The 18338-nt window shown below is 42.4% G+C and overlaps 1 protein-coding gene across 6 annotated transcripts in view; it reads left to right on the top strand.

The window, feature by feature from the left end:
- The window catches only part of KIF1B (kinesin family member 1B), a 77718-nt gene that overhangs the window by 41112 nt on the left and 18268 nt on the right, over window positions 1-18338 (top strand). For 5 of the 6 annotated variants that reach the window (XM_058818928.1, XM_058818925.1, XM_058818927.1 and 2 more), the window contains 12 exons: window positions 5262-5358; window positions 6121-6269; window positions 6504-6682; window positions 7615-7752; window positions 8463-8711; window positions 13544-13662; window positions 14716-14801; window positions 14950-15079; window positions 15435-15594; window positions 16217-16307; window positions 16848-16966; window positions 17488-17543. In XM_058818928.1, the coding sequence (XP_058674911.1) occupies window positions 5262-5358; window positions 6121-6269; window positions 6504-6682; window positions 7615-7752; window positions 8463-8711; window positions 13544-13662; window positions 14716-14801; window positions 14950-15079; window positions 15435-15594; window positions 16217-16307; window positions 16848-16966; window positions 17488-17543 (1573 nt within the window). The remainder of the gene's footprint in view (window positions 1-5261; window positions 5359-6120; window positions 6270-6503; window positions 6683-7614; window positions 7753-8462; window positions 8712-13543; window positions 13663-14715; window positions 14802-14949; window positions 15080-15434; window positions 15595-16216; window positions 16308-16847; window positions 16967-17487; window positions 17544-18338) is intronic. The other variant, XM_058818929.1, reaches the window with a different exon arrangement.

The following is an 18338-nucleotide window of genomic DNA, read 5'->3' as shown; positions in this document are numbered from 1 at the left end:
GTTGGCTTTTTTATAAAGAAATTAAGAAGAGATATTGGGTCACGCTCCCTGACTAGATGTCTCTTCTCCTTCTGCTTAAGTTCATAAATATTGGTATGAAATTGCTGTGACAGTTAAACGAGCCTGAATGGAATTTTATGTCAGAATATATGTATAATGCTGAAGCAATTATTTGGAAACAAGCTTTTTCTAATTCCCATTGTATCTCTAAATATAATAGGTTTTAATTATTATACTGAGACTGTGGAAAGGAACCAGGATTTTTCAACACTCTGGTGCACTCATAAAGCTAATTCTTTTATTTTATGTTTTCAGCTTTCTCAGGCATGAGTCTGGGAGATGTTCTTGAAATAGTTATTCTTAGGAAGATTTATAAATCACTACTTTTGGCTGAATTCTCCTGTGAGATGGGAGAATTGAACTGTTTCATCTTAATGTGATACCTCATGTTAGTGCCTCTGGTCTTGGATTAAACTAGAATTCAAGACTCATTTAATAAAGGAGAAGGTTGCTTTGAGGAGAAAATAAGATTAGTTTTCCTTCTCCCCACACTCAAAATGCGAGTTAAAATCTTTCATGTCTATTTTGCTCTGAAGGGGTTTGCACTTGCAGGTGATTTGCCATAACACAGGGGCTTGCCATTCCTGCTTCAGATTGTTCCAAGCAAATTACTGAAAAACTAGTGACTGAGGAATAGGCTTTGAGGTTTTGTTGCAATTGGAGAGTCCCAACCTGAATGATGCTGGGTTATTTTCTGAGTTTCCAAAAGTGCAAGACAAGGTTGCTCTTACTTTGGAAAATCCATGGCCTTAACTGTAAGCCAATAGAAATATTTGGGGACTTATTTTGCTTTTAAATTTAACTTGAATAAAATTTTAAAAACACAATTGGACGCTCTACCGCATTTGGTAAGGTAGGTCTGTTTTGCAGTGTATTTGTGCTGTTTTGCACAAGTATCCTGAATTTACTTGAGGTTGCTTATTTTTTTATAAAATATAAGCCCTACTGGTAATTGTTACTTGTGTGTGGCTCAGCATAGCTGTAGGTGAGTGGCAAGTGTCTTAAGCTTATTTTCCATATTTTTTGTCCTATCCTACATCTCCCCTGCCTCAGCTGGGCATGTTGTAGGTGCTGTTGCAACACACGTGCTATTTACATATCAAGTAATCAAGTGTCAGCTCTTAATTCTCAGCACATGTATCACTGATGGGATGGTGGCCTCTGCTGAAGGAGATGCAAAGTCAGTCCTCCAACTCCTAAAAGAACAAACTGGGAGTTTTCCCTTATGGCAGGTTTAGTTCTGTGCCCAGATCTGGCTTAGTAACTTGCATTTGTCTCATGCTTTGGCCTACTTGAACAAAGGAAATAAAGCATTGCTTCCAAAAATGCCTTGATTCTTAAAGAACAGAAGGCTTGTAGATGAGCAATACTTGCTTTGAGCTTGAGTCCAAATTGCAAAGTGAGGTTTGGGCTGCAAGTAATGTTTTGCTGTTGTTTTTCATTTAGAATCCTGTTTTAGTAGTGCGTTGCACTCTGGTTTTGTTCATGTCAAGCATAATGAGTTCCTACATATCCTCGGAAAGGCTTGGACTCTGTTGAACATGCATGCTTGGGAGAAGGCTCTCAGTTCCCTGGGAGTACGTGGGGCAGTCACAGCAGCCTGCACGGGTGGGTGGCAGAGACCAGAGCAATCCCATCTCCTGTCTGTGCTCTGGGGATTGTGCTGCCTCTGTGGGAGTGAGCACAGAGTCCTTCTGAGCCCATGCAACTACTGACACGAGACTAAAACTGCTGCTTGATCCCTAACGCTGAACACTAAAATGTTTGTGCCAACCTGTTTCACTTCAAACTCAGAAAAGAACTCTGGAAATGCCTGGGTGGTGCTGGTGAGCAGTAGGTTGCCATCAGTCTGTCTTACCCCGCTGTTCTAGTGCAGCACTGGAAGAACAGCCCTGCCTGTGCTGCTGTATGCTTTGACAAAGCAGAAGAAGGACAGTCAGTGTCAGAATGGAGCCCAGTCTGCTTCAAGGAAGCAGCTTTTTCCCTGGCTTTTAGGAGGATATTTAGGAATTTGATATGAATTGCAGTGCAGTGCTTCATCTGATAAGGGAAGCAGTGTGAGAACTGTGGATCTCCTTGCACTATTCAGAAATGCACACAACTCTCACTCCAAATCCTGTGTTAATGGAGTTAATGAACAGTGAGACAGCTGCTTCCATTGATGTCTGTGTGAAAAGGCTTTCAGGGTAATGGAAATGTGGCATCCATGGTGGAAGTGCTCTTTGACTAAGTTCAGTTGCCTTTGCCAAGTGCTGCTGTGCCTTGACAGCTGGCTTGGATCCCCCTGTGCCTTGGGATGGCTTCTCTAGGACTCCCTGGGACACTGGACTGGGGGGTGGGATTAAATGCACATCACTAATGCTCCTCACTCAGATTGACTCCAACATCCTTCCTCATGCAATCTGAATTTAGGGATCTGTCGAATTAGAGGATGCTATTTTTATCAGTACATTCAGCATAGTTTCAGTATCTTCCTCACTGTGTCCTTTACATGTTGAAACTTGTTTTTTTGTTGAAATTTTTCTTGGATACTTCCCATTAAATCTCTTCAGGAGCTGCCACATGAGAAATCTATGCTGTGTAACTATTTGTACTGTAAAGAAAGCAGTGAGCTGCCTTTAAACTAAATGGGATTTTCAGATCTGTCTGTTGTTTTGGATTGTCTTAAGAGCAAGTATCTGCCTTGTGAAAAGCAGAACTGGTTTGTATTGTAACAAGTGCTCTTTCAATAAACTATGAAATACTCTTGTAAGTGTCAGACTTGTGTCAGTGAAATGGAGATGAAACTTGACTGCAGGCTTGTCCTGCTTTTATTTATCTTGGGGTTGGGCTTGTTCCAGCAGAGTTATGAAGGTTTCTTTAATTGTTCCTCAGTCTGATTCTTGTACGTTCATCCACTCTGGTGTTTCTGCTGTTCTGTGGAAAGCAGCAAAGCAGGCTTGTGTCCATCTCAGACAGCTTATTTAAATTCAATATAAAAGAAAAGAAGAGCGTTTTGTAGCACAAGGAACTATAAACCATTCCCATCTTCAGCGCTGTCCCATTGTACCATCCTGTGTGCTGTCTATCTAAATTCTGGAAGAAAACACAGAGCTGGCTGTTCTCTCTTTATTTGCTCGTTGAAGGCAAAAGAAAGGAACTTTTCTTGCCCCTCAAATCCAGGGGAGACTCACACACAGCAGTACCTGGGCAGACACCACATCTCAGTGTTGTGGTGCAGTGTTCTGCTTTTAACTGCTCCAGGCTGGTCTTAAAAAGCTTTGTGTACTTTGAGTGTGTGGGGTGTGGGTTTGCCGGTGGGTTTGGGTCTGTTTTGTTTCCCCCAACCCCCCATTCCCTCTCCAGCTTTTCAGTTTCTCCAAAAGAATCTGGAAAGATTCTACTAAAATGCTACTTGAAGAGCTTTCCATTTCTACAATTTAGCTGCTCAAAATGACATTATTGACTTCAGACTACAGGAAAATAAAATATTTTGCCTTTCCTTGCAAGTGAGAGAAGCTGATTTGTGTCACTTTGCATCTCAGCAGTTTTATCTCTGTTTCAAATGTAACAGCATTATCTGCATGGAATGGGGGAAATAGATCAAAGAAAGTGGCTTTATCTTAAAAACATAATTCAGGATTATGCTAGGCATTTCAGAAGAGTAGATAAGTCTGATACTTCATGAGAAGTTTCATGGAGTCTAGAATGGATTTTTGGTGAATCTAAGAATTTCAGGAGGAATATCAAAAGAAAGGATATGTATTTGTTTTGTTTGCAGTACTTAGGCTGCTGGGCTGAGGTTACTTCCTGTGTGAGTAAGTAGCCAACCTAGGGCGAATAGAGCAGAAACAAATTAAGAAGGAGCATTTTAGCCAAATTAAATATTCAAGAAGAAATTAGACTCTATTTGGAAAGGAGATACACCTCCAGATTCTTTCAGGTTCATAAGTAATATTTTCTGAAAATAGCATTAACAAATGGTAGCTGTGCCCTTAGAAAGTGCAGGATTTTGAATACCACGAATTCAATATCCCTGAGAGCAAAAATTGAACTTCTTATGGCCTTCATATGATGGCTGAGTTTTAATTTTCTAAAGCCCTCCTGGCTGAAGCTGACACCATCATTTTGTGGATAAGTGATGCAGCTCTTTAGGTGAGATGCTTAAGTGGGATGGGAGGAAAATGTAAAGCTTTTATTCTGTAGCTCTTGGATTTAAGAACCTATTGTTACAAACTGGGCATTGGAGAAGAATTTTAGGATTTGGAACTGTGGAAGAGAGAAGGTTGGAGTACAAGATGAGTGCCTTCAAGAATTCTTAAGAACTCAACAGCACCCTTAGTGAATTGTTGTAACTCTTGTATAAAAATCTTGAGAAACCAGTTTAATTTGTGTAATAATATGCCAAAGGTTTATCTTAAAAAAATAAAATACCCTAGTGGGATAGACTTTGAGACCAAGAACACAGTGACAGAGTCTGTTCTAATTTGTATTTGTTTTGCCAGCAAATAATAAAAGGCTCATTAGGCTTAAGTAGCATTTGTTTCAAGGCACGATAAGGTCTGAACAGGAAGAAAATGCTGTTGTACCAGAAGCTATTGCTGAAGTCTTCCTCGTGGAGAAGCCACTGCACAGACTTTTCTGCCAGGGCCGTGCTGGTATTTTATCTTCTGATGCCTTAAATACACGTGAGAGAGTGGTACTTGCATGCTGTGGGGAAAATCTAATTGAAAACAAAGTGCTTCCCTCACTAATATTTGAAATTAATTTTTTTTTTTTGTATAAAAAGGCAAATCAGTGGTGCTGTTAATCCTTCTGTTTGAGAAATTGAAGGTGAATAATACTCCCCTTTCAAATTTATTTTTGCATTTTTCTCTATTTCTGCTTCTTTTCTACCTCTCTGAAAGCAGCAGCCAGCCTCCAAATAAAATGCCCTTCTTCCTGTCTTTAGCAAAAACCCCACAAAAGAAGATCCTAAAGCTTTCCCTCTTCTAGACACTGTGTACATGTAAATGTGGTGATTTTAGAGTCCAGCTCTTCTGTCCTGTGCTGGCCTCTGTTGTGTTTGCAGGGAGGGTGCAGCAGTGCAGTGCTGGTGTGACCTGTGAGCCCTTGAAGTGTCTGTGTGGTGTGATCTGTGTCTGTCACTGAGCTCTCCGTGTCTCTCAGCTTCCTCCTGCTCTTGTCTGTCCTCCCACACAGCGTCTCCTCTCTCCCCACAGGACTATGAGAGCAAGCTGCAGGCCCTCCAGAAGCAGGTGGAGACACGGTCCTTGGCAGCTGAAACAACAGAGGAGGAGGAGGAGGAGGAGGAAGAAGGTGAGTTTGAAGCTAAAAATAATTTGGGTATAACCAAGTGTAAAGGGGCCGCTGCTGTATCATCTCTTGTAATAGATAGAAAACTTGCTTTGGAAAGCTGCAAAACATTGCAAGTTCTTGATCTGTAATCTTCTCAGCATCCATATTTCAAATACCCATTTATAGAATTCATTCCACATGAACTGTAGACATACATCTTCTAATGCAACTGGTTCACAAACTAGATTAGTTTTACCCCAAGCTTTGATTTGGTGCTCCTGGAGGAATCTCTTCCTGGCACTAACAGAGCTCAGATGTCTTAAAATAAAATAACACTGTTGCCTTTGTTTCCTTGTTTTGATCTTGAAGTTTCTCTTTTCCTCCTTGCTAGGAATTCTTAGAATGCTGTGACATGTCTGTATAACTCCATTTCTGGACAGTGGATAATTTATTACTCTCATTATACTCACTCTCATTCCACTCTTTCAGCATTTGGCTTTAATAGTTGCCAAATAACTTAAAATAATAGGAGCAGAAAAAAAATTGTTTCCTCTATTCCAAATCTCATTTACATGATCATTAATCTCCTCTGCTAATGTTGAGAAAGTTTGAGTCCAGTTTTTCCATGATGAATAATGAAAATGTAGAAAATGTTTGTTTTCTGCTCTTCCAGAAAATGTGTTGTGAGCTTGATGGCACAGTCAGCAGGAGTATTGGATACTGCATGTGATGGTTTTGAGAGGAAGCCACATTGTTTTATTTCTGTTTCTTTGCCCTTCCCAGTGCCCTGGACACGCCATGAATACGAACTCGCCCAGTGGGCTTTCAGGAAGTGGAAATTCCACCAGTTCACTTCGCTGAGGGACCAGCTCTGGGGAAATGCAGTGTATCTGAAGGAAGCCAATGCAATCAGTGTAGAGTTAAAGAAAAAGGTAGGGACATGGAGAGCCAGTTTTTGAGTTTTCTGACCCATCAGTTTTGATTGTATAATCCTGCTGTAAATGCTCTGAGTTTCTTGTAATTGTATGCCTCTCGCTTATTAATTTGGGCTGTAAAAGTGTTCAGAAAACGGTGAGTCCTTGATTTGGGTTCTGTGTGAGTGAACGTGCCAGGGCGGGCAGCACGTGGCTGCTGAGGACCCAGGTGTGTGTGTGTGTGCCGTGCAGGTGCAGTTCCAGTTCGTGCTGCTCACAGACACGCTGTACTCGCCGCTGCCCCCGGAGCTGCTGCCCCCCGAGCCGGAGAAGGGCCGCGAGCGCCGCCCGTTCCCCCGCACCGTGGTGGCCGTGGAGGTGCAGGACCTGAAGAACGGAGCCACGCACTACTGGTCCTTGGAAAAACTCAAGTATGTCAGTAGTGTTAGAGAACAGAATTCCCTGTGTCCAAGGAGCTTCACTCAAAAATTTCTCCCCTTTTCTTTGTCGGTTTCTGGTTTTTCTCTGTCCTCCCAAACTTTCTAGACAGTGTGGGATGTTCTAAATACCAGCTTTTCAGATTGTTTGAACAAGTGCACTTTTCTCCAACTTCTAACCTTAGCTTCACTTCTAATTTTTGTGATTTGAGGTTAGACTTTATCTTTTGAATGCAATGAGACTCATCACAGCTCATCTCTGTGCATTACTTTTTTCAGCCCTTCCACTGTAATAATTTCCTCGCCACCTGCTTTATGTAACTTGGCAGTATATGACATAATTTATGATTAAAATCTTAAATAAAGAAGACTTTATTTCTATGGAAGCTACACAAATTCTTTCACAAATTCTGACTGCAATCTGAATTATTTTCATCACGTGTAAATGACGTTTCTTTTCCCCATTCTCTAAATATTGACTGAAGGACTTTTTTCCTACTAATAACTTCTAGACAAAGGATATTGCAGTGTGAAGCACTTGTTTTCTTCAATAAAAGAAATGGATAATTAGAGTCTATAATGGAATTGGTTCACTTTTGAATCAAAATGCCAACATTTCTGGAGTGGAATGCACAGAACTGCCAAAAGTTACTCAGTAACATGGTCTGATAAAAAAATTGAAGCAAAAAATATCCCAGAATTAGATGTGAAAGAGGAATATTTAGAAGTGTATTGAAATCCAAGATTTATGTAAGCTTCTGCAGTGACCTTGCCTTGTGCTTAGAGAGCTTAGCTGACAACCAGACTCTCTTAATATTTTTGGGAATTAATGAAGCACCAAACTTAGGGCATGGTGAACACCTCACTTTGTGTTCTCTGCCTCCTTACCCCTCTCTCTGAGCTCTTTGCTGCTGCTGTCTCTGCAGGCAGAGGCTGGAGCTGATGCGGGAGATGTACGACCGGGCGGGGGAAGTGGCCTCCGGCAGCCAGGAGGAGCCCGAGGGCTCCATGACGGGCAGCGACCCCTTCTACGACCGCTTCCACTGGTTCAAGCTCGTGGGCAGGTACGGAAAGGACAGCGCCTCCCGCAGCTGCACCGCCAGCTCGGGCTCAGCCTGCAGCGCTGGATTAACCGTGGGGCCTCTGGGCCTGCTGGGTCTTGTCTTTCAGGGATTTGGAATAGACTTTAAATACAGTTAAGAGTAGAAAATGCCAGTTCATGTGTCTAGTAGTAGAATGTGCTTTGAGTGAGCATTTAGTAAGTTACAAATTTATTTTAAAATATAACCATCTAAGTTCCATCTAAAGTCACTGGAGCAGAGCTGTGAAAATATGAAGAACACTGGAAAAGTGGTCCAGTCTCTCTCATATGTGGGATTCAAATAGTTTGGTCATACCTTAGGGAAGTGTCTGATGTGATTCTTTAATATTTCCTGCTGTCGGCCGCACCTTTACGATATTTTTATTTGCAGAACTGCTGTGTTGGAAAATAAGAAATGTATCTCTGTTACGTGGATGTCCTCTCAAGTTCTGTATGCTCAGTTCTATATGCTCAGCCATGTTTCTATTCCTTTTTCATTTGCTTCCTGCTCCATTCAAGAGCACTCTTTTCCCTGACGTTGTTGGCAGCCTCCTCGCTCCCGTTTCGTTGCAGTGCAGGTGGTTTGAAGGCGTTGCTCGTTGTTGAGGGGTCTCTGTGCTGAAGGCAGCAGGGGCTGTTGGTGAGGTTCTGTGTGCTGACCCTGTTAATCGGTGTCCGTTCGCTGATGTGCAGCTCCCCCATATTCCATGGCTGCGTCAACGAGCGCCTGGCCGACCGCACGCCCTCCCCCACTTTCTCCACGGCCGACTCCGACATCACTGAGCTGGCAGATGAGCAGCAGGATGAGATGGAGGACTTTGATGATGAGGCCTTTGTGGATGACACTGGCTCCGACGTTGGGACTGAGGAGGGATCAGACCTCTTCAATGATGGGCGCGACCCGTTTTACGACCGATCCCCTTGGTTCATTTTAGTGGGAAGGTTGGTGAGGTTACTCTGAGAATGGCCAAAAGGGACCAGCTCTTGCTGCAGACTGCAGTGGCTTTGCCTTGTGCTACACTGATGGTCAGTCTAGCCAAAATATACATGTCCATAAATTGGAATTGCCAGGGAATGAGTGTAGTTCAACGTTAAGTTTTAAATTCCTGTGTCTGGAATGAAGACCTAAGTAGTAATTGAGAAAATAACCCTTAGATGCGACAGTGTGAGTAAATCTAGGTAACTGTTGCACCTTGGGGGTTTATATACAGAATTTAAACCTTTATATAATTCCCTGTTTAGCCGTTGCAGGGTCACTAAGACAGAATTGTAGCATGTTATTTTCTTCCATGGAAGAGAATCTGACTGTGGTGGGAAGTCTTTCAGTCCAAACCCAGAAATCTATTGGTTTTGAAAACAGGTTTAACATCCGCTGCATACGAAAAGATGGCATGTGGAGAAAGAAGAATGGTCCTTTCTGGATGAGGAAAAGAGTGTTCTCTGAGATGATTTGGCTTCTCAGATTATGCTTGACTCTGTAGCCAGTATTACACGGTGGAAAGTCATCAGCATTGCAATTCATTATCTCTGTTTATCAGCACTTTCCCCAGGCACTATGCTTGAATTCCTGAAACAAGTTTGCTTGGTGGATTTTAGAATATTATTGAGCTTTCCAGAACAGAGAGAATTAGGGCATTACCAGACCTCAGTCTCTGATGCAGACCCTTAAGGACAGCAAGTTACATTACAGAAATGTAGTTCTTCACACTGTTCTTTCAGTAATAGTCTCACTAGCACGTTTCTCATTACAAGAAATAGAAACATTTTATTTAGTGGCTTGGCTCCTCTCTCTGCTGCTTCCCTCTCCCCTGATGATGCTTTTGTGCTTCCTTGCTTACCCTGTAAGCCAGCATCCTCATTAAGGTGCTTGCCACAGGCATGGTACAAAAAGGGCTCCATGGCCAGCAGAAGGGAGGAACAATGAAACAGGGACCAGAGCTTGGCCAGTTCAGTGTAGTGTGTCTAACCTCAGGCATTGTCAGTAGTGAAACTTGGAATTTCCTTGATCCTGTTTTTTAAACAAAAATTACTAAAGTTGCAAGAAACTGTGTTAGTCCTCTGTGGTCTCTGAATCTGTGCCCTTACATGCAATGCTTGGTGCCACGTTTTACAAACTCTGATTGTCTGGTTCAGGTGGGGAGCAGTTTGGGAAAGCCATGTGTGCTGCTGTGGGCTGGCTGGCAGCTCCTTTGAACCCAGGGTGCCCCGTGTGCCCCTGGAGCCTGGGAAAGAGCTGAGCTGCTCCTGCTCCCTCAGAGGGCTCAGGAAGCACAGCACGAGCTGAGCAGATGCAGTGTGCAATGCAAACACTGCTGCTTCCTGGCAGGCACACAGAGCAGAGTCCCTGCTTTGTGCAGAGTTCTGAGCTGTGGAGCTGCAGCACTCTGCATGGTGTGAGCTGCATGTACAGAGCTGTGAATGTGTTGAGGGATCAAACTTAGTTCCTATTATGAGGCTAGAGAGTGACTTTTGCTCAGTTGTTGGTTTCTATTGTTTCTATTCCCGTTGTTCTGTTGTGCCCATTCTGTTGGCAGAGGCTGTTAGACTGTCCAGCACCACGGAGTAGGAGCTATTGTGAGTCCTGTGTGTCTCCAGTGTGAGAATTCTGCTTTTGAGCAGTGGCTTGCAAGCACCAGGGGTGTCCATCTACATAGGTATTTATTGAGCACAAGGCAGTGTTCAGTTTGTATCAAAACCAGAATTCCTTATCACTTCCAAGTGTGTACTGGTTGATACGTTATAGAATGTGAAGGACAAATAAAACAGTTTTTAGTATTTTTGGGGAGTTGTCAGCAATAACAAGTGCAGATCATGAAGGAGAGGAGGAGGAGAAATGGAGCATGTAGTTATCTAACTCCCTGGCCATCACAGTTATTTTCTTTTCTCTCTCTGTGCTATGACTGTCTTTTATTTGTAACTCTTAAAGAAAACAAAAAAGAGCTGGTCCCTTTAGCCATTTCTCCTGGCATGCTGGGTTTCTTCAAGATTGACTCTATTTAATGATGTGACATATCAAGCATTTGCTTTTTTTTTAAGGGAGGTGGGAGAGGACTATGGGATATTTTATTTAAATCCTGATGTGTTTATTTTAAAAATATCTGCCATCATTTTGAGTTCTGTTGGTTTTGTTTTGGTTTTTTTACAAATTGTGTCTGTTAAATTTAATTTCTAGTTTTGTTGTGAGTATGCCATTTTACCTCACCAATCTTTCTGCTAATCCAGCCCCCCTCTTTCAGTCTGCTGGGCTAAGTGCAGGGGGACACTTAGGGACTCTTTGGGGAGTGGCAATCCTCACGGATGTGCGAAGAGGAGGAGGAAAACCTTAAGATATCATCCACTCCTGACTTGGCACTGTCTCATGGTGGAGCAGCTGTGGTGCTGCATAACCCAGCTCTGTTCTGGTGCAGCACACGTGCAGTTGCTCTCCACTCTACACAAGAGATGCAGCATTTTCATCAGCAAACAGGAAGCTTTAAACTTTTTTGCATTATGTGTTTTTTTTTTCTCTAAGTTAAAATTATTCCAGTGAACAAGGTGACTGGATGGAAGCAAACTGGGGGAGAAGGGAAACACATTTTTTCCCTGGGATGGTCACAGGGTAGGGTTAATCCAGCTGAATGCTTTGCTGGCACATGTTGAGCAGCACCTTCAGAACTTTTGCCCTGCAAATGAAGATGTATTTTTTATTTTGCATGCAGGTGATGCTTTCACTTTCCATTAGTTTGGCTTTGAAGGGAGAAGGCTTCTGCAATGCCTGACTGTTTTTAGTTAGTGAGACTCCTACTGTGCACATCAGTGCAAGACTCCGTGGCTTCTGTTGTGTTGGGAAATGTCTGTTCTCCCTGGCTTGAAATGTGCTTTTCAAACTGGGTGTGTTCCTCATGTTGAGCTCAGAACCACATTCCTTTTGGAACTCCATCCCTGATCCAGTCCAAGTGAACCATTCCAGTTTCAGGGACTGTTCTCTTACGTGGTTGGGTGCTAGTTCCTCAGATGTGCATCACCTGAAATTCCAAAGCTAAAAATGAAAATGTTAGAGGGAAAAAATAAAATTTAACTTCTCATTTTGTTACTTGAAATTGTCTCTTTTCCCTTCCCCTGTTTTATGAGTGCTTACCTCACTTTGAAGCAGACTGAAAAGGAATTAAATCCTAATCTTAGTGAAGTGTTGAGTTGGTTTTTGTTGTTGTATGGTTTTCTTCATATTTTTGTTTTGCTACTTTGTAGCCATATTAATCATCCTCTTCTCTATTGCATTTTGTCACCACTTTTTTTCTTAGTAGCATAATTTTTGTGCCTTTGGTTCATGACTGACACCTGTTTGACTTCCTTGTCATTTCAAAAAGAGTTCATTCATCCTTGGAAGGGACATGTGAACCCAAGGAGCAACACTTCCCTTTTGTCATGCAGGACTTTTCGTAGGAATGTTAAACAATAACAGTTATAAATTACAGGAATTAGTTATTCGTAATACTAAAGACTAATAAAAGAATTGTAAGGGTGGAGTTAGTAAAACAGGTTACCGTTGTTTAATATAATTTAATGTGCATAAATTCATTAAAATTGCATAATTAGTCACTTTAAATTTACTAAGTGGTAAAAGTATTGGTTAAAGTTCTGTGCATCTCAGTACCCTCCTGAACTCTGAAACAGCTCATTCAATAAGCAAAACCTTCCATATTTTCCCCTTGTTGAGAGCTGTTCTTTAGCTGACTTGTTGAGCGTATCAACATTTAATATCTTGCTCAAGCTAATTCCACTGAAGTGTGATGCTTTAAACACTGCTGCAATTCATTGCAGAAACGTAAAATAACTTAATAACTTTAGTCTGACTTTTAATTAAAATGTATACAATTAAATTTGTTGTCTTCCTGCTCCGAAACAGACCCTGTTTGTATATAACTTAAAAGTTAGTGCAGGGCAGGATCATCCCCTATGGGGCCTAAATGCTGTTTTTCCTTTTGGAAACTGTAATTTCTAAGTGGTTGCTCTAGAGTAGTGCTGTCATGTCTTATTTGTTATGTTCTGTTTTTTCAAAGAAATAAATCAAATGATCCTAAAGAGATTTACCTGTGAAGACTTTCAGTCTTCCACTATCTGTGCAATCAGTGAATCTTCCAAGAAACCTAAGTGATGACTTATGGTTTATTGTGGATTTCTGGTTATTCTGCACACAGTGTTATCAAAGGAATATAGAAGAGAGAAAACATTCAGTCAGTGTTTTTAAAAGAGTGGGTTTATATGTTCAGTAAAAAATGGAGGCTGTGTGAGCACAGTAGATCAATTCCTTTTAAATTTATCATTTCCAACTACCTCATTCTTTATCATCAGTAGTTCCCTGATGGATTCTGTCAGCCTGCTAACAGCTCCATTCACAACTTCAGTGCATCTCTGGTTACCTTCCATAAGCCATCCTCTCTCCCTGTGTCTGTAACTCATTCCTGCGATCCCTGGGTCCCTCTGAGCTCTGACCGAGAGCCTTTGGTGGCTGCCTTGGGCTTGGCCAGAGCTCTGTGTGGGCAGGATGGTCCCAGGAGCTCCTGTGTGGGCAGGATGGACCCAGGAGCTCCTGTGTGGGCAGGGTGGTCCCAGGAGCTCCTGTGTGAGCAGGGTGGACCCAGGAGCTCCTGTGTGGGCAGGGTGGACCCAGGACCTCCTGCAGGTCTGGGAGATGCAGTGTCTGAGACCTGACTGTTCCAGAGCCAAGCAAAGCTGCAGTGGGGTTTGGCACACCGTTGCTAACGCTGGCTGTGTTTCTCTCCTCCTGTCACCAGAGCCTTCGTGTACCTGAGCAACCTGCTGTACCCGGTGCCCCTGATCCACAGGGTGGCCGTGGTCAGCGAGAAGGGCGAGGTGCGCGGCTTCCTGCGCGTGGCTGTGCAGGCCATAGCAGGTGAGACACTGCTGCCTTCAGAGCCAGCCTGGCAAACCAAACCATTCTCCTGATACTCCAACCTGAATCACCTTCATGTTGCAAAGAACACTTGTTCTCTGTTGGTGTTGAAATTATTTCATTTGTCGTTTCACCGTATGGGCTGAGCATGAATAAGTCTTGAAATAATGCTACTGAAGAAAAGATTTTAAAATTATCGTGATGTTGTCCACTGAATTTTGTACCTGGCAACTAATGCAACACTGCTTTTTAGGACAGTGGAAGATCTAACTACTTTCAGAAAACTAAAACTAAAGGAAAGCTTTTTTTTTCTGGCAACCAGTATAAACAATGCAGAAGGGTACCTCGTTTGATCGTTTTGGTGACCTGCATTAAAGTTAAATGTACCAAGTTTTAGCTGTGCTCAAACTATCCCTTTAAATAATGCTCAGAAATGTGCTCCTCTGGGGCCTGGGGAGAGCACGTGAAGAAGTTCCTGAACTGATGGTTTTCAGCATGGTGGGAACAGAAAGCAGCAGCAGTTTCCCCCTTCATTGCCTCACTAAAAACGTGGAGACTAGGAGCTGCTTTAACACAGTGTTTAATCACCAGGAATTCTTTTCAGAAGAGAGGAGTAGATATCCGGGGTGTAGCGGCCTCAGCAGTGCTGAGCTGCCATTGTGTGTGTGCCAGAGTTCACTGCAGGTCACTGCTCAGTCCCTGATGTTTCACAATGCTCAGTGTGAGGTGGGCTGCTTGGCAGGGCCATGCCTTAGCCATGCTGCTGGGAGCACAGATCCTTCCCATAATTTGCCCTTTCCAGCAGTGGCCAAATGCCAGCAGTTCTTGCTTCTTTAGGTAGGGTAACCCTGGAAGCTTCACTCTCCATGGGAACATATAATGCAGCTCAGACTCTGAAGATGTGTAAGAATCACCCTGGCAGGGATTAAAACAAGTGAATTAAAATCTGGTTTAATGTGTACAAAAGTCTAGTTTGGTTTGGTTTCCTTAGCATTGACTGAATATTTCCAAATAAATATTTATCTATGTTCTTTTTTCCCTGTATTTTTTTAGCTGATGAAGAAGCCCCAGATTATGGATCGGGTATTCGACAGTCTGGCACAGCTAAAATTTCATTTGACAATGAGTATTTTGATAAGGTAAGAATTCTTAAAATTGATCTAGGTATCTTTGAGTGTAGTAGCTTGTGCTTCTAAATAAAGAACACATGTTGTGGGGAAATAAGGGGATGGCATACTCAGAAAGTGCAGAAGTCTGTTACAAGCCACTGTTACATTTAATTTTCAGAGTGACTTTTCTTCAGTTGCCATGACTCGGTCTGGACTGTCACTGGAGGAGTTAAGGATTGTGGAAGGGCAAGGACAGAATTCAGAGGTTACCACTCCTCCAGAGGAGATCAACAGAATGAATGAGCTGGGTAAGCAAGAAATACTTGGTGTTTGGAGAACTTCTGGGAGATTTGTGACACTTTCAGTCACTCATGGAAAGGAGTTCTGAGTGTCCTTCAAGAGTGTCATGGTTAGAGAGAGGTGTTACCGGCAGGTTGAATGTGAGAGATCCTGGTTGAACATGAGAGATTCATTTGAAGAGCAGTGCTGATAAGCTTCCCAGATATTTGGATCTTTTGGTTATCAGCGAATTATTTGGATTTAAAAGGGAAAAAAATGTGATGGGACTAAACTGTCTCCTGAAGAATTATTTCCAGAAAAGAAAGGAGAAAAAAAATGAAAAAAAAAAATTTCATGTGGGATTTTTTTTTTTTTCTCCCTAAGACTTGAAGTCAGCCACTTTGGATGGAAAGATGACTATGGAAGGATTCACGGAGGAAATTGGTGATCACCTGAAGCTGGGCAGTGTGTTTACCTTCCGTGTGACAGTGCTTCAGGCCAGTGGCATCCTGCCCGAATATGCAGATATTTTCTGCCAGTTCAAGTAAGAATTTGTCTTCACTTGCATTAGGCAATTAATGGTATAGAGATATGATGAGATAATGATAGAGAGAGCAAAGAACAGTGGGCAGTGGAACTCTGAGAACTTTTCAGATGGGAGGACGTGTTGTACAGCAGAGAAAAACACCTTGTCCTTACTGGAGTTCTTGGTCCTCACTTTCTCTTAAGCAGATGTCAAGGATTAAAGTTTTGCAGAAAGGAATTAGGAATCAAAGTGGGCTCATAAGTTACTACTTTATAGATATCTTGGGGTTTTAAGCTTTTAATGTGAAAAATTCAATACTAGATTGTACCTACACTCTTTTGAATGAAAGCTGCATGACCCTGGAGGAAATCAGTACTTCTCAAGTGAAAGTGCTCTTAGGCTTGGGTTCTTAAGGAAGAAAATAAAAAGGAGAAATAAAGACATAAAACAAGTACCACAATTGTGGTCCCACAAGACTATGGTATGCCCAGCTTTAGGCCATCACTTAACTGCTTCTAAAGTTCCAGCAAAATACATTTCTTTTAGGGTTTTAGGATTTCCTTTCAGGGTTGGATTCAGAGCACAGCAATCTTCTTTAAACCATTCTGTGGTGGCTGATTTTTGGTTTATTTTTTTAAAGCTTTTTACATCGACATGATGAAGCTTTCTCAACAGAACCTCTCAAAAACAATGGCAGAGGGACTCCCCTTGGGTTTTACCATGTTCAGAATGTAAGTAATGCTTCCTATGAGCAGTAACTTCCTCTGTCAGCACTGGCAGTTGTGTGTGTCCTTCAAGGCACGCAGAATTATTAGGAATAGACAGTACTAGGAGTGATCAGGTGAATGATGTAATCCCCATCATAAAACAAAACCCAGAATGACTCTTTGTGGCAAATTTAACTCTTCCTTCACCTCTACTTCCTGCCATTGAATTCTGTGTTTCCTTTCCAGGATGAAAACAGTCTAGAGTTCAGGAAATAAAATACACATGTGAATAGCAGTGCTCATGATCTCAGATGAGCTGGATATATCTATTTTTATGAACTGTGTAATGCTTTGGTTACATACAGCCTCCTCTTCTTCTACTTGAAATGCCTGATACTGAGGCTTTAATTTTCTCCTTTCTTGGAGAGTAGAATTAATGCCTAAACCAGAAGAGAATGCAGTTGCTTTTCCTGTGAGTGACACTAAGTGATATGAAAAATACAGACTCCTAAAAGAGATTTCCTTTTTTGAATGTCTCATTTTCTTTCCTTACCCTTGAAATAGATTGCTGTGGAAGTGACAGAATCATTTGTGGAGTACATCAAAACAAAGCCTATTGTCTTTGAAGTCTTTGGACATTATCAGCAGCATCCTCTCCACCTGCAGGGACAGGATCTCAACAGGTATTGGTCACTAGCCTGGCATAAAGGCACTTGGGGATCATGCTCAGGTTATGCAGTTTTTGTACTCCTGAAATTGTGCACCACAGCCTCAGAAGCAGAATCCCTGATGGAGGTGATTCTGGCAGATGCCTGTTTACCCAGTGTAGTGACTGATGGAATTGTTCTGCCCTGTCAAACATGGGAAGCTGTTCTGCCAGTGCACCCTGAAAACCCCCTGGTGATTGGAGCACTGCACTGGGAATACTGGGAGCTTCAGCAGGGATCTGTGAGCTCTGGGAAAATCTCAGCAGTGCTCCTAGGGTTGGTTAACCTAGAATAGAAAAAGAGCACAGTTTAGTCTGAGAAGTGTGCTGAGCCCCCTTGTTTTCCTGACAGGGGAGATTTACCTGTCTTCATAGAATTGTGAGGATATTTTTAGAGATAATAATAGGTGTGTGTATACAAAGATGCATGTATGTGTATTTGTGTATATTTCTTATGTTTAACTGCCTCTGTATTGATAACTCTTCATTTCTCTGTAGCCCTCCACAGCCTTCTCGAAGATTCTTCCCTCCTCCTATGCCACTGTCAAAGCCAGGTGAGAGCAGCTCTCTAATTCTGTACATCACAGGTCTGCTGCTGCAGGTGGAGGTTGTAGTGTATTCCTGAGGTATGCAGGACTCCAAGAAATGTAAATGGAGTGAGTGCTACAGGGGGCACTGAAAGGCTTTGCTGGCTCTCTGCCCTCTTTAGGTTTTATTTTTATTTCTTCTCAAGCTCCCATGCAAGAAGTGCTGCTTAGTTCATTAGGGGGTAGAATTCCATTCCTGCGGTATTGACCATATTCCATGAGATCTGGCTATGGCTCTTCCCCTGCTTACTGAGCACTTACTGACTGGAAATTTGCCTATTCATTAATTACTTCATCTTTTTGCTCTCTCATGTTCTTGTTTAGTGAGTGAGTTTGTTGAAATGATTTTTGGTTTTCTTTGCTTAATTGGAATAATGCATGCTGAACTCTTTTGTGATTTTTTTTTTTCCATTTCACCTTTAATTTCCTCCTTCTCCCTCTTTCTCTCACCTGCATATTTCTACCATCCTTTCTCTGTGTGTGTTGCATTCCCTCTGCAGACCATGAAAGGAAAATTGAGTTGATTAGGTACCTTATGTCTGGCTATGTAAACGTGCATGTGCTGAACACGCTGTCCGAGCACGCCACCGTGCTGGCCTCCTCTGCCGTGGCTGCTTTCCAGGATGGAGCTGAGCAGCTGCCACCTTTTCTCTTTCTGCCTGTTCCCAGTTGTCAGAGTGAGCGGGCTCCTAAACGAGATGGTTAGTAGCCACACTTGGTCTGTGATAGATGTAGAAGTAGTTCCAGAATGTGCTTCCAAAT

This window comes from Ammospiza caudacuta, chromosome 22 (genome assembly GCF_027887145.1).
Source record: "Ammospiza caudacuta isolate bAmmCau1 chromosome 22, bAmmCau1.pri, whole genome shotgun sequence".
Taxonomy (NCBI): domain Eukaryota; kingdom Metazoa; phylum Chordata; class Aves; order Passeriformes; family Passerellidae; genus Ammospiza; species Ammospiza caudacuta.
The sequence above is the reverse complement of the archived record's forward strand: the minus strand, read 5'-3'. Positions and strand labels throughout refer to the sequence as shown.